General features: G+C 40.5%; 4 protein-coding genes across 5 annotated transcripts; 2 read left to right on the forward strand and 2 right to left on the reverse strand.

Moving 5' to 3' along the window:
- Window positions 1–193: 193 nt before the first annotated feature.
- On the reverse strand, window positions 194–3,920 carry LOC111592868 (ADP-ribosylation factor 1). 2 transcript variants are annotated; one of them, XM_023305315.2, is made up of 5 exons: window positions 3,816–3,920; window positions 1,395–1,759; window positions 1,219–1,328; window positions 879–1,004; window positions 194–599 (listed from the first exon to the last, which is right to left on the reverse strand). In XM_023305315.2, the coding sequence occupies exons 2-5, from the start codon at window positions 1,540–1,542 to the stop codon at window positions 435–437; spliced, it is 549 nt and encodes a 182-aa protein (XP_023161083.1). In that variant the 5' UTR covers window positions 1,543–1,759; window positions 3,816–3,920; the 3' UTR covers window positions 194–434. The 2 variants fall into 2 exon arrangements, with proteins under 2 accessions (XP_023161083.1, XP_023161082.1); XM_023305314.1 differs by lacking the exon at window positions 3,816–3,920 and adding an exon at window positions 3,297–3,388.
- Window positions 3,921–3,932: 12 nt separating this feature from the next.
- Window positions 3,933–5,747, forward strand: LOC111592867 (putative methyltransferase NSUN6). Its single transcript, XM_023305313.2, has 2 exons — window positions 3,933–4,204; window positions 4,390–5,747. Exons 1-2 carry the CDS (start codon window positions 4,136–4,138, stop codon window positions 5,638–5,640), a joined length of 1,320 nt encoding a protein of 439 aa, XP_023161081.2. The 5' UTR covers window positions 3,933–4,135; the 3' UTR covers window positions 5,641–5,747.
- Window positions 5,748–6,809: 1,062 nt separating this feature from the next.
- LOC111592864 (mediator of RNA polymerase II transcription subunit 15) lies at window positions 6,810–10,982 on the reverse strand. The gene is made up of 6 exons (XM_023305309.2): window positions 10,842–10,982; window positions 10,096–10,176; window positions 9,585–10,025; window positions 8,522–9,525; window positions 7,065–8,352; window positions 6,810–6,998 (listed from the first exon to the last, which is right to left on the reverse strand). Exons 2-6 carry the CDS (start codon window positions 10,151–10,153, stop codon window positions 6,901–6,903), a joined length of 2,889 nt encoding a protein of 962 aa, XP_023161077.2. The 5' UTR covers window positions 10,154–10,176; window positions 10,842–10,982; the 3' UTR covers window positions 6,810–6,900.
- Window positions 10,983–11,449: 467 nt separating this feature from the next.
- Window positions 11,450–13,182, forward strand: LOC111592865 (general transcription factor IIH subunit 2). The gene is made up of 3 exons (XM_023305310.2): window positions 11,450–11,677; window positions 11,739–12,080; window positions 12,145–13,182. The coding sequence occupies exons 1-3, from the start codon at window positions 11,613–11,615 to the stop codon at window positions 13,094–13,096; spliced, it is 1,359 nt and encodes a 452-aa protein (XP_023161078.1). The 5' UTR covers window positions 11,450–11,612; the 3' UTR covers window positions 13,097–13,182.
- Window positions 13,183–13,320: the final 138 nt, after the last annotated feature.

A 13,320-nucleotide genomic window follows, 5' to 3' on the forward strand; every position in this document is an offset into this window, starting at 1 on the left:
TTTGAACATCCAATAATTATATATATATAACTTTAAATTAAATCATAGCGTTTTTAATATGCTGATGCTGCTTTGAAAATTTTTGTGTTATGTTGTGGGTGTTTTGTGTGTGTGGTTTTGTTGTTTGCGATTCTTAAACAAGTTTTAATTATGCGCGCATCGGCTTTGCGTGTTTATTCTTTCATTTTTTATGTTTTTTTGTTGGAAAATATGGAAATGCGCAGAACCCGAACATCGCTCTTCTCCGTCTTGCTGTTTTATTATTATTATTTCCCACATGTAAGATGCCGTTGTCTCTAGTTGATGTTGTGGCTGTTCTTGTTGAAGATTTCGCTGCTTTGCCTTTTAAATCAAAGTTTAGTGTATAATTATTTTTGTTTGTTGTGGTTGTTGTTGCTGTTGTTGTTGCTGTTGCTGTTATTGTTGTAGTTTATTTAGCGATTAGCGTTCTTTAGCTGGTTAGACAACCAGTCAAGTCCCTCATAGAGACCGTCGCCGCTGGTTGCACACGTCGCCTGTATATACCAATTGCGATTTCTGAGTGAATGCAAGCCTAACTTATCAGTAATTTCAGCCGCATTCATTGCATTTGGCAGATCCTAGAAGAAAGAAGAGAAACGCGACATTTAGCATTGATATAAAATGAAATTTCTCTATTTCTCTATTAATTAGCGGGAGTGCACTCTCAAGGCTCGTTATCACGGGCAATAGTTTTCCCTCCTTATCAACACAAATCAACATTTGTTTAACACGTGCGTTAGTCTAGTTTGCGCAATATGCTATTTCAAATAACTGACGTCATAAAAATTTTTAAATTTAACAGAAAACCATGCTTGAAGAAACATCTGCTAATTAATTGTCTACGACTAAGTAATTACCTGTTTGTTGGCGAATATTAGTAAGACTGCATCTCTGAGCTCGTCCTCGGCCAGCATACGCATCAATTCCTCTCTCGCTTCACCGATACGCTCTCTATCGTTGCTATCAACGACGAAGATAAGACCCTGTGTGAGGTATTTAAAAGAAAACACACAAGAACAATGTTAATCGGGTGCAAAGATAAGGATTGGAATTAATGAATACATTCTACAATAGAATATATCAGTCCCGTCTTGAAACAAAAATTAACTTTGAATAATCATAAGTATACTCATAACAAGTTGTTAACATCATCTAGTTGAAATAGACTGTTGATAAAGTAATTAGCTGTGGGCGTACTTGTGTATTCTGGAAGTAATGCCTCCATAATGGACGAATTTTGTCTTGGCCGCCCACATCCCACACTGTAAAGCTAATATTCTTGTATTCTACAGTCTCCACATTGAAACCTGCAAACGAAAAGGAGATAATTAAGGTAAACTTTTTATGGATGGCATATCCAGTGCAATACTTACCAATAGTAGGTATCGTTGTAACAATTTCGCCTAATTTGAGTTTGTACAGAATTGTGGTTTTACCAGCGGCATCCAAACCGACCATCAATATTCTCATTTCCTTTTTGCCGAAGAGGCCTTTGAATAGATTCGCAAATACATTTCCCATGTTGATGCTGTTGCTGCTGCTTTTTCTTCTTTCTGTCTTTCAATGTGGATGGGATGTTTGTTATATTAATTAATTACACTACAGCTGACTGTTGCTTCTTCCTTGTCTAGTATTTTAGGGGTAACTTTTATAAACAAGTTCAAATCCGAGTTGCAAAACTGCTGTTGAATGCAACTCCTTTTTGGATTGGTGGTGCAATTGCAACTTGAAGAAGAAACTGTAATGAATTGTGTGGACCAAGCGCAAAAATTAGTTTCACTTAGCTTAAGTCGATTAAAGAAAATAACAAAGGGGCGCAATTAAACTGAGTTGAATTATAAATGTTTATGAGTAGTGAAGTTTTAGTCAAATGTTGTTCAGGTTTCGCTAGTTAATTGCAAACTGTTTTAATTATTCCGTATCATATTTAGCTTCGATTGTTAAGCTGACGTGTTTGAGAGCCAGCGATGACGAGTAAACCGGAAAACGAAATGAAATTATGAAATCTACCATTAAAAATGTTAAATGCGAGCTAACAAAACTGCTGCAGTCGAGCGAGCCAGCGAGAAAGTGTAGAAATTGCTAATGAAAAGCTTTTACCAAAAAAGTTCATTGACAATGGCAAGTTCAAGATGTCGATTCCTAAATAGAAACAAAGGAAAGAAGCCGCTGTCAAAAATAAAAGACAACATTGATTTGCCTGTTAAGTTCTGCCGGTGCTCAGTCGACACTGACATCGTAGCCACTGATAAGATATTGATTTTTTTGTTTGTTCGCCTACGTATGGCGTCGGCGACTGTCGCTTTAAAGGAAAAACGTGTGGCGGCAGAGCGCGTAAATGATTTGAGGTGGGAAATTTGTTAGATTTATCAGTGCAAATGCTAAACACTCGGCCCGATGACTCGACTGCTGTCCAAGTTGAAATCTGTGGTGACTCAACAGCAACAACGGCAGCAGCGGATTTAACTATTGTATGTGCGTATGTGTGTTTTTGTATGTGTAAAGTACAGACACATACGTAGATACAACGGCATGCTCGCACGCACACACATCAATTTACTCCAATATGCAATTCAATTGAAATTTTAATTGAATTCGAGTAGAAAACAACAACAAAAATGTGGCAGCACTGGCGACTTGAGTGTTATCTTATAAAAAAGAAATGCGCAAATAATAACTACAGAGCACGCTATCCAAAAAATGTCTAAATGCAATGCTGATGCAAAGAGAAAAATCAAAACTAAAATGTGCAGACGCAATGTCGCAAAAAATATGTGTAAGAAAATGAAAACTACACGTAGCAACTTTTATATGCCGCCGCAGCAGCAACACCCTGCACGCACACACTGTCACAGTATATAAACACATATACGCACATGAGAGTTTAGGGTTGCCTAAAGACGTGTGTGTGTGTTAAATACTCGTTGATTAAGTCGAATGTTTAACAAATAAAAATCACATAGGCAGCTTTTGATGGATTTAAAAATTCGTCAAATTGTTTATTTTCCATTGTTTGCGTAGCAAATTAATACACTGGTAACCCACACTCATTAGACAGCCCTATGCAATTTTTTAGTGTATGTGTGTGTGACTGGCTGTCTTTGTATGAGTACTAAGAAATGATGACGGCGACGTATGCTTTTTTTCATTTGCTCTCGTCGAACAGCGGTAGCCTTGTTTTATTCATTTTTAATCGAAATACTTGATTGATTTGCACTTTGGACATCGTTTTAGCATTAGGGTTTCATTATTTGCACTTTGCACTCATTATTTACCGTTTTCTTTATAGTTTTTTTTCGTAAATTTCCCTTTGACCAAATTTTCTACCTCCAAACCGACAGCAAAGAAGAATGTACAAGTTGGCGATGACACAGAGTTGGCTACGATACCGTCTATCGATTTGCACGGTGCGTGTCAATCGGTTATTCGCTTCTTTTAAAGGGAATTGAATAAAAAGGGCATTATATAATGGGTAATTAATACCAAAATGTAAAATAAGTCGAAATAAATATGCAATTAGTTTAAAAAGTTTTACAATGGGGTTCAAATTCTTTTTATCGCGGGCGATAATTCGAATTTCGTGCATTCGATTAGAATACCACTCCCATCGCCAATTGCTCACGTCAGTTGCATGTGTGCGTGTATTAAAATTTCTACACCAATACACCAACATCACCCACATTGCTGCGGCAGCACTTTCAATACCAAAAGATAAAAAATGCTAGCAGCTTTTTACTGAAATGCGTCGTTTTATAACAGTAGCACCTAAAACTTGATTTGAAATCAATACGCACCAAGTAATTAAATCAAACGCACACCAATTTGAGCAGAAATTTTAGAAATTTCTACTTGGAAATGTCTAAAAATCACAGAGCGAAATAAAACTTGACCGAGAATACACTTGCCTTTGAAAAAACTGCAAGTTCACCAACGCTGAAAATGAACGCAATGTTGAGCGTGTCCGTATGCTAGAGCAGCAACACTATAATATGCTATGGTGGATTTTTTATACGGCACTCATATGCTGCCACGTCTTGTCCACAAGCGAGGCCGGTGTGTTGAATTTAGAGATGATAACGAGCGTGACTGCTAGGTATTTCAATCGATTTACAGAATGTTTTATCCCAAAACTCCATTTTATGGCAAAGGATTGCAGCTGGAAACTGAAATTCTTAAAGTAAATGTGAGTCAATAATAAATTTGTTTGAGAAAGGGCGAACAATTCAGCGACACCAATTGTCAATATGTTGGCTGTAAAGAGGCAGACAGTCAAGAAAGATATATCGATATATGACTATATTACTCAACACTGATTTTTAACTTTTTAATTTTGTTTTAATGTTCTTGTTCTCATAAACTTTATCGCAGTCGGGAGAACTAAAAAAAATTTTGCCATGGCTTTGCAAGGCCCCGCGGACTACAACATATCGCATCAACACACTACGCACCAGTGTCGCGGACTACAAAGTGAAATTGGAAGCCAAGTTAATCGCGCTTTATGGTCCGAAAGCACCACGAGTTTATGGATTAAAGGACTTGCCTGAAATGCTTTGCATTTCACCTTTGGACACAACTGAAAATAAATATGATGACTGCCGTAAGGAGCTTATTGTGGACACCAGTTGTGGCGCTGCAGTATTGCGTGGTGCACACATTTATGCGCCGGGCGTGTTGGCCATGGAATCAGGTACCCAACTTCAAGAACTTGTTAATGTGTTTGCTGATTTGCCTGGCAAATGCAAGCGAGGAACTGCAACGCGCTACGACTGCGACGAGAAAATCTTCATAGGTGTGGGCCAGGTGCTAATGCAACGTCATCAGCTATACAACAAGGAACAGCCAGTTTCAGGCATTGCCGTACGCATGCTAACTAATTTGACTGGAGTTCCCACATTGGGGGATCTTAGTGATGCAGATGCACTGCTCCAGAACTTGCCCTCGATGGTATGTGTAAGGGTGCTAGATCCCCAACCCGGTGAACGCGTTCTAGATATGTGCGCAGCACCAGGCAACAAGACAACACATATAGCCGAACTAATGGGCAATAGAGGCACCATAATTGCAATGGATAACTCGGCGAGTCGTGTACGGTCCATGACAGGCAAGCTGGTCAATTATAGCTGCATTGAGGCACATCTGTTTGACGCCACAAAGGCCTGGGATGGCAGCACTGATAGAGATTCAACAGCTCCGCCTTTTGCATCCTCTAGCTTTGATCGCATACTATTGGATGCACCCTGCAGTGGATTGGGCAATCGCCCGCAGCTCTGTTGCAACATTAAGCAATCCAAGGTCCTTCAATCTTACCCACATATACAGCGCAATCTGCTATCCCAGGCTGTACCTTTGCTACGTCCTGGTGGCACCCTTGTCTACAGCACGTGCACCGTCACTGAGGCGGAATGTGAGGAGATCGTGTCCTGGGCTTTGCGTAAATATCCTCAACTGCAGCTTGTAGACGCAATGCCGAAATTGGGTTCACCTGGTCTACCATTGCCCGACTTGGATGCTGCACAGTGTGACCTACTACAACGCTTTGGACCAAGTCATGACAATCGTTTGCAAAACTTGGATACAGTAGGCTTCTTTATAGCCAAGCTTCAGAGGGCTTCAGCTTAAACTAGATCTATATATTATTTATAATGTAAACTTAACTTATTGTAATAACTATAATAACGATTGAAGCCATTAAATATAAAAATATATCAAAATATTGCTCGCAATTCCTCCAGTCAAATTCCCGTGTTCTCATTTCAAATCAACTTGAAATTTTTATATTTGTTATTATCTTTTAGTTAACTAAACTATATAGAATTGATTTTAAAAGTCCCAGAACGCAAAGAAAACTGTTGTCAATTTATTTGTTTCCAAAGTCCATTTGAATTCGCCTGAATTACTTTTATTTTTTATTATTTTAATTTAAATTGCAGTTTATATATTTGTTTATATTTTACAACTATGCATTTTGTTAAGTGTTTGTGGCATTTCTTCTGTTTTCTCTTTTTAATAACGAAATTAGCATATTGTTGTTGTTTGCTTTAGTTCATTCGATTTTAAAAATTACTTAAATAATGTACAATACATAATAATAATTATAATATTACAATTACATGTTCTATCTCTAAATTGTGGTTGTTGAGTGTGTATCTGAATGTGTGTCAGTGTGTGCATGTGCATGTATGTGTGTGTGTGTGTTGCAAATTTTAAATGTTTTGCTGAGTTATCTAAATAGTATATTTAACTGTTCTTCAAAATGCAACAGCTGCATTTAGTTGTTGCCTAGAATAAAGAATTGCATTATGAATTACATTAAGTTATTAAAATTAGATAGTTTTTTGTTTGCTTGTTTCTGTTTTTGTTTATAATTTCTTGTTTTAATTAATACAAGTACAAGTACATGTTAATTTGTAGGTAAGTTTTCTAATGCATATTTGTAGCCGCTGTTCGTGATTGAAGATTACGTTTGGAATCGACTCTTCCATAAGATCAGAAAACTATGCAATCTTAACACTTTGCATAGCTTTTTATTCATATATGTATATATAAAACAGATCAACCCCACCAACAAGTCAAAGTATAATTACTTTACTGAAGAACTTTTCCACTTACTGCAAAGTATGCTAATTTGCTTGCATCGAATCAAATTGAATTATTTAAAAAAATACGTTTCAGAGCAAAAGGATGGGGAATGCGTATGCTCAATGTGCGATATGATTGGCAAAATGGGAACAGATACAGGATGCTGATGCTTAAATTTTAAGCGGTTTTACTTCTCTCTTGTGTGTGTATCCTTACAACAACGGCCCGTGCTTTATATTTATATATCATTATAATGCTTACGATCTACATACATGCTATATATCTTTTCCTTTTTATTATTTACGTCGGGATATTTAGCGTCTTGAACTGATCCTCTTGCATCTCAGTCATCATAAAGGTGCCATCCTGCAGCAACAAAACTACGCGACGGGTTCCACCTGTAAAGCGAATAAATAAAAGATTTAAGGCGTGCGATTTCTTTTAAATTAATTACAATCGCTTACCTGGCGAAGGTAAGTCCGCTTGCACCACTTCGGCTGGTATTTGTGCCTCAGTGCCATCGCTGTCCGATGTTGTGATGTGAATTTGCGCCGTGTGTGGTGTGCTGCCCGCTGGCGCCGCTTCCTGTTGCTGCTGCTGTTGTTGCAGCACTGCAGCCTGATGCTGGGCCAGTTCCTCCTCAGTCATGCTCACAAGTATATGTTCGCCATCTGTGGTGGCATCGCTCTGTTGGCCTACAGCGGCAACGGCTTCAGCCACAGCATTATCCAGCGTAAGCACGTCCTGATCTTCACCCTCGGCGGCAGCCACATATGCAAACTGCTGCTCCCCATCGGGTCCCTGCGTCACGAGTATTGTCTGGCCTTCGGCATTCTTGCCGGCCACTTGATAGACGGTGCCATCTTCTCCACGCACTAGCAACGCAGAGCCATCCTCATTGGTGAGCACTTGCTGATCACCACCGAGAAGCGCTTGAGCGGCAGCTTCTAGCTGTTCGCGTTGTTGTTCTTGTTGTTGCTCTTGCTCCATTTGTAGCTGTGTCTCTTCCTGTCCAATTAGTTTACCAGTGATGGGACAAAGCTGTGCTTGATGCTGTTGCAGCTCTTCCTGCTCCACCTCCATCTCGATTTGCATGGGCTGTGCTTTCGCGACAGCTGCATTGGCCGTGCGTTGTCTCAGCGGTGTCAACTGTTGAACCTTCTGGATCTGCACTTGCTGCTGCTGCTGTTGCAAGGCTTGTGCTTGCTGCTGACGCTGTTGGCGCACCTGCGCAACACGTTGGGCCTGTAGATCCTCGCGTGTCATCACTTTCCGCGTCACCTTGAGATCCCCAGACTTGGATAGTTGCAATATCTTTTGCTCTGGCGTTACCGCCTTGGATCCAGCTAATTGGCGCTGCTGTGGCGTATTGGCGCGCGTGACCAGCATGCGTGCACCAGCTCCAGCGCCAGCTCCGACTCCAGCTCTGGCAGCCATTGGCGTCTGTCGCAGCTGATTAGGTGTGCTGCTGCTGCCCACAGGCCGACGATGCATTGGAGGTACCTGCCCAGGAGTGCGCAACACATGCGTGCGCTGGGCAACGGTTACCGGTGAATTGTTGCCAGATGATCGAGCGACAGCCATGCGTTTGGCAGGTCCAATGCCCGTCGACGATGTAGTTGCCGGGCTAATTTTTGGGACTGGCGAAAGTGCGCTACTTTCCGATTGCTCTACGCGAAAGATTCCGCTGTTGTTACTAACCATTTCAGAGCGGGATAAATAACGTACAGGACACTCGAGCTTATGACGTTTCTTGAATAAATAAAAAAAAAAAAAAAAAAAAAAAAAAATTAAATATACGTTCAATGTATTTATAGAAATATTAACTATATATATATAACTGTTATGAACAATGCATAGCGTTATCGACAACATATTAAAATATATATAATTTTTATCGATAATTTTTGTAACTACTTACTGTTTGTATAGTATTGGGCATTTCTGGTTTTCGAAACATGCCTGTGCTTGTGCTATCCTCCGTGTAGATGACTTCACCCATTTTTTGCTCCTTATCGCTAAATATAGAACTGGACGAGGAGTTGCCATTGATACGAGCAGGCGTTGTTGGCATTGACGATTGCATTTTGGGCTTATTCAGCTGCACGGAGCTGCCGCCGTTTTTTAAACGCTTCACTGTATGCGATGGTATTAAATCCTCTTCAAGATCTTCCAGTTCCATCGAGTCATTTGAGGCATTTAGTCCAGTAGCCTCCGAGCTCGAATCCGTATGATTTAATTTGCGTTTAATACCTGTTGCCGTTGTCCCAGCTGTCGACCATTCCTGTTCCGTTGCAGACTCATCCTCATTAGCCGAGGAGGGCGACGTAGAGCCCTCTCCGGCACCACCTTCGTTTACCCATTGCTTAAACTGATCCATGGCTTTGGTCTTGGAAGTGCGTGACGGACGCGATGCGCCAGTGCTCGAATTGGGTGATATTGCAGAGGATTGAGGACTGTGCGGGGCGGTGTCCATTTTGCCTCCAGTCTGAGACTGCTGTTTGTCCTGCTGCGGCTTTTCTTGTTGCATACGCTTTAGAGCATCTAGGCTCTTTTCACGCTTAAGCTTTTGTCGCGCCAGCTGCTTCTCAAATATTTGCAGAAAGTAGGGTACACGCTCTAGATTAGCCATCACCTCCCAGGTATTCTCATTGTGCGAACGTTCAATCCATTTAACCAGATATTCATGCGTTTTCCGGCGTGGATTAAAACGTTTCGCGACAATACTCTCCACAGCCTCCTCGGTGCGTTGCTCGGTTTTTGGATCGACACGTGTGGCAATGCGATTATTATTTTTGACAACACCTGATATTGTTGACTGTGCTGAGGCGCCAGGAGTGGGCGTACCTGGTTTAGACTTGGGTCGTTCATTTTCTGTATCCTTCAGCTGTGAAGCAACAGTTGGCAATTTGCCACCAGGCGATTCTTTAAGTGGACAAATATTGTGTTATATATTATATAAAAGAAAAATTATCAGCTCTTACTTCTTGTAGGCGAAACACTTGAAGTGTTGTTACTGTTTGCAGTGCTGTTGTTGTTATTATTGTTGTTGGGATTAACAACAGTTTTGGTGATGCGCACAGGCATATCTTGTAGTTGACCATGTCCGATTTTGCCAAAGGACTGTATTGTTCGACCGGCAACAATCCATGGCTCGCGCACACTCTCTTCTAGTTTTACCCAGTGCTGATAGAGTGCCCATGAATTTGAAATGTTACTCTCCTTACGTGTGTGCAATTGTGTGGCCTTCCAAAGCGTGAATGCCCAAATTGTGGGCTTCGTATCGAGAGATTCCTTCAAACTTGAATTTTCCTTTTCGCAAGCATCGTCCTCCTTGTGCGACTGAAACTCTTCAACAAAGTTAAAGGCGCGCAAGCAACGTCCACAAACGAGCACATCCATATTGGCTAATTCCTCTTGGGCAACTGAATAAGGAAGTCTTACTGTTAAAAATTTTCTTTTTTTTTTCGTTTTCTATGACTTGCGACCACTTGCCTCTTATTATATTTGCGTGTTTGCCAATTTCTGTCGGTGCAATCTCCTGTGCCAACATTATACAAAAAACCACCGTAATAACTGTAAATGTACAATTTGAAATTTTTTTCTTTCACAATTTAAAAACAAATAAAAACCGTAGAAAATACGCGCACAAACACACACACGCACATGCGAGCAAAAAAAATAAAAGTACAGTGCCGTGGTGTGTTTTATGAAACGAAGTGGCAACATTCACAACTGGCAGCAAAGTGTGGTGGATTTTAACTGTATGTAATGGCTGCAGAGAATACAGAGCCTCAGCAGAAAGGCGAGCACAAAGCGTGATGGCCAAAAAATGCAACGAACGCCCGCACAAAAGTAGACGCACAAAACAGCAAACCGGGCGCGAAAAATGCAACATCAAAACATAAGCTCCCACTTAATATTCAATATATCAAATTTTATATACATCATAATATATTTTTCTTGTTCTTATCTTTAACTAGCCGCCATTTTTGGTTAAAAGCCGCATATTGTATTTACAACTGCATTTACTGAATTAATAAAATGTAGACACCCATTCACAGACTAAAGTTACTTCAAGGTTTTATAAATGTTATGCAGATCATTTAATACACTATAGCCCCGTATCTAGTGATATTTTAGACAAAATTTGCCATGTATGACCGATTTTCTTCGACGAGATTTATGTATGCATTTTTCACGTATTTTAGTTATGTTTTTTTTTGTTTTGTTAAACACACCTTCATATACAAAAGTATATTGAGCAAATGTAGAGAACAACCAGTTTGTACTTTATCAACTAATTTTAATTTAACTGTTTTTATTCTCCAACTCGCGCAACGCTGTTCACAATTGCACGCGCGCCAACTCTGAATGCCAAAAAAGTTTGTACAACTGAACGAAGTGGCCAGTTCTGTTTTAAGGGCATAGCTTGGGTGACACTTGAATGCGCTACTTTACATACGTGATTTTGTAAACATATATTAAAATGAAACTACTGATATGTATTAATATTAAAGGTAAATTATTCACTAAAAGTGCTCACTTTATAACCTTTTAAATTATAAAATACGCCCAATTTAAGAGATTTTAATATTTGAAACGTGTCGTATATGCTCAATCGACTGTGTAGCGCTCTTTTCCGTTCGTCCGCGTTTTGTAGCACTTTGTAAGCCAATCACGTGGCGTGGTGTATTTGCGGTTTCAGTATGGCAGCACTGGTCGTTTGACAGTAATTGAAGTAAATTAAATTAAATGAAATTGAATAATTCGTGGGACTATTTTTTTTTAAATATATATAGTTTAATATTTTTTAGTCTTATATTTTGACTTTCTTTCCGACATTTAGTTTCAATTTTTGATACAATGGCAACTCTACATACTTCAGCTGCCTAATTATTTCAAATTTTGCTATGTGCACACTTTTTGTTTACCGGTCTGCTGTGCGTGTTGAAAAAGCTAGGTTTGTTCATCCAGTTATTACAATAACTATACAAAATTAAGCAACAAAAATGGCCGACGATGAGCAAGACGACCAAAAGGAGTACCGATGGGAAACGGGCTATGAGAAGACCTGGTAATTTAGCAGCACATTTGTTATTTGTTTTGATTTGTTATAAGTTCAAATCGTATTACAGGGAAGCCATCAAGGAGGATGACGACGGACTTCTGGACGGTGCCATTGCCGAGATTATACAGAAGGCAAAACGCAAGCGACAGGCGGATAAGACCAAACAGAATCGTCTGGGAATGATGCGGCACATGTTCATTGTCTTAGATTGCTCTGAATCGATGAGCGTACCCGATCTAAAGCCCACACGATTGTTATGCACACTTAAGTTGTTGGAGATCTTTATTGAAGAGTTTTTCGATCAGAATCCCATCAGCCAGCTGGGTATTATAGCGCTAAAGGCAAAGCGAGCAGAGAAAATAACCGAGCTGACGGGCACTTCTCGTGTACATCTCAAGGCTTTAGCTGGGTGAGTAGATCCTTTATTAAATAGCAATTATAAGAGATTTCTTGATTACCCTGCTTTTTTGCAGACTGGCTAATGTCTCGCTTACCAGCGAGCCCTCACTGCAAAATGGATTGGATTTAGCTTTGAAGACACTGAAGGTGGTGCCATCACATGCATCACGGGAAATCGTTATCATCATGGGCTCGCTAACTACCTGTGATCCGGTGGATATTAATCTGACAATAGATGAGCTGAAGAGGGAGCGTATACGCTGTTCGGTTATTTCGTTATCAGCGGAAATTCACATCTGTCGTTATTTGACGCAACAGACGATGGGCACCTTTGGTGCTGTGCTGGATGATGCACATTATCGAGATCAGTTGCTGTCTCAGGTGGATCCGCCACCCGCTGCCAAGACACAGGATAACTCACTGATAAGGATGGGCTTTCCGCACAGCAAGAATGAAGTGGAGGGCAAGGATGCACCGCTCTCCATGTGCATGTGCCACATCGAGAATATTGATGAGCCCAGTGAACTGTCCACCACCGGCCATCATTGTCCGCAATGCAACAGCAAGTACTGTGAGCTGCCTGTGGAGTGTCAATGTTGTGGACTTACGCTGGTATCAGCACCCCATTTGGCCCGCTCCTATCATCATCTGTTTCCTGTGCCCAATTTTGAGGAAATGCCCTATGAGTCGGTGCCACCGGCAGCGCCTGATTGCGGCAGTCTGCGCAAGTGCTATGGCTGCATAAAGGTGTTGAGTCCCGTGACAGACAAAAGCGTTTTCAAGTGCGGCTACTGCAAGCAGTTCTTCTGCATTGATTGTGATATATTTGTTCATGAGACACTGCATGCCTGCGTAGGCTGCAACACAATTCCAGGCGTCGCCGGCTTGGTCTATCAGAAGCAAGGCGGCAAAGCAGCCAGCAAAGCTGCCGGCAACATGCAGCAACAGCAGCAGCAGCATCAGCAGCAGCAAGCTCAGATGCAGCTGCCTTCCACTTCCAAGCAGCGCAGCCAGTTTAATATGTAAGATGTGACCAGTCGAGTTGTGCACTAAAAAAGCATTAGTATATAGATTAAACTAATTTTAAGAGTCAAAGTAGCATTTTCTTATGCACACAAAAAGTTGCTAAGTTTTTTTTTGTATATATGTTATAATATAAATTTAATATTGTTTAATTAGCATGAAAATGTTTTCTTTATTCAAAATTGAATTGTTCAGAGCAGAAATTATAAAGTCGATACACAGTTGTA

Source organism: Drosophila hydei, unplaced genomic scaffold, assembly GCF_003285905.1.
Source record: "Drosophila hydei strain 15085-1641.00,03,60 unplaced genomic scaffold, DhydRS2 tig00000001-arrow-pilon, whole genome shotgun sequence".
NCBI classification, from domain to species: domain Eukaryota; kingdom Metazoa; phylum Arthropoda; class Insecta; order Diptera; family Drosophilidae; genus Drosophila; species Drosophila hydei.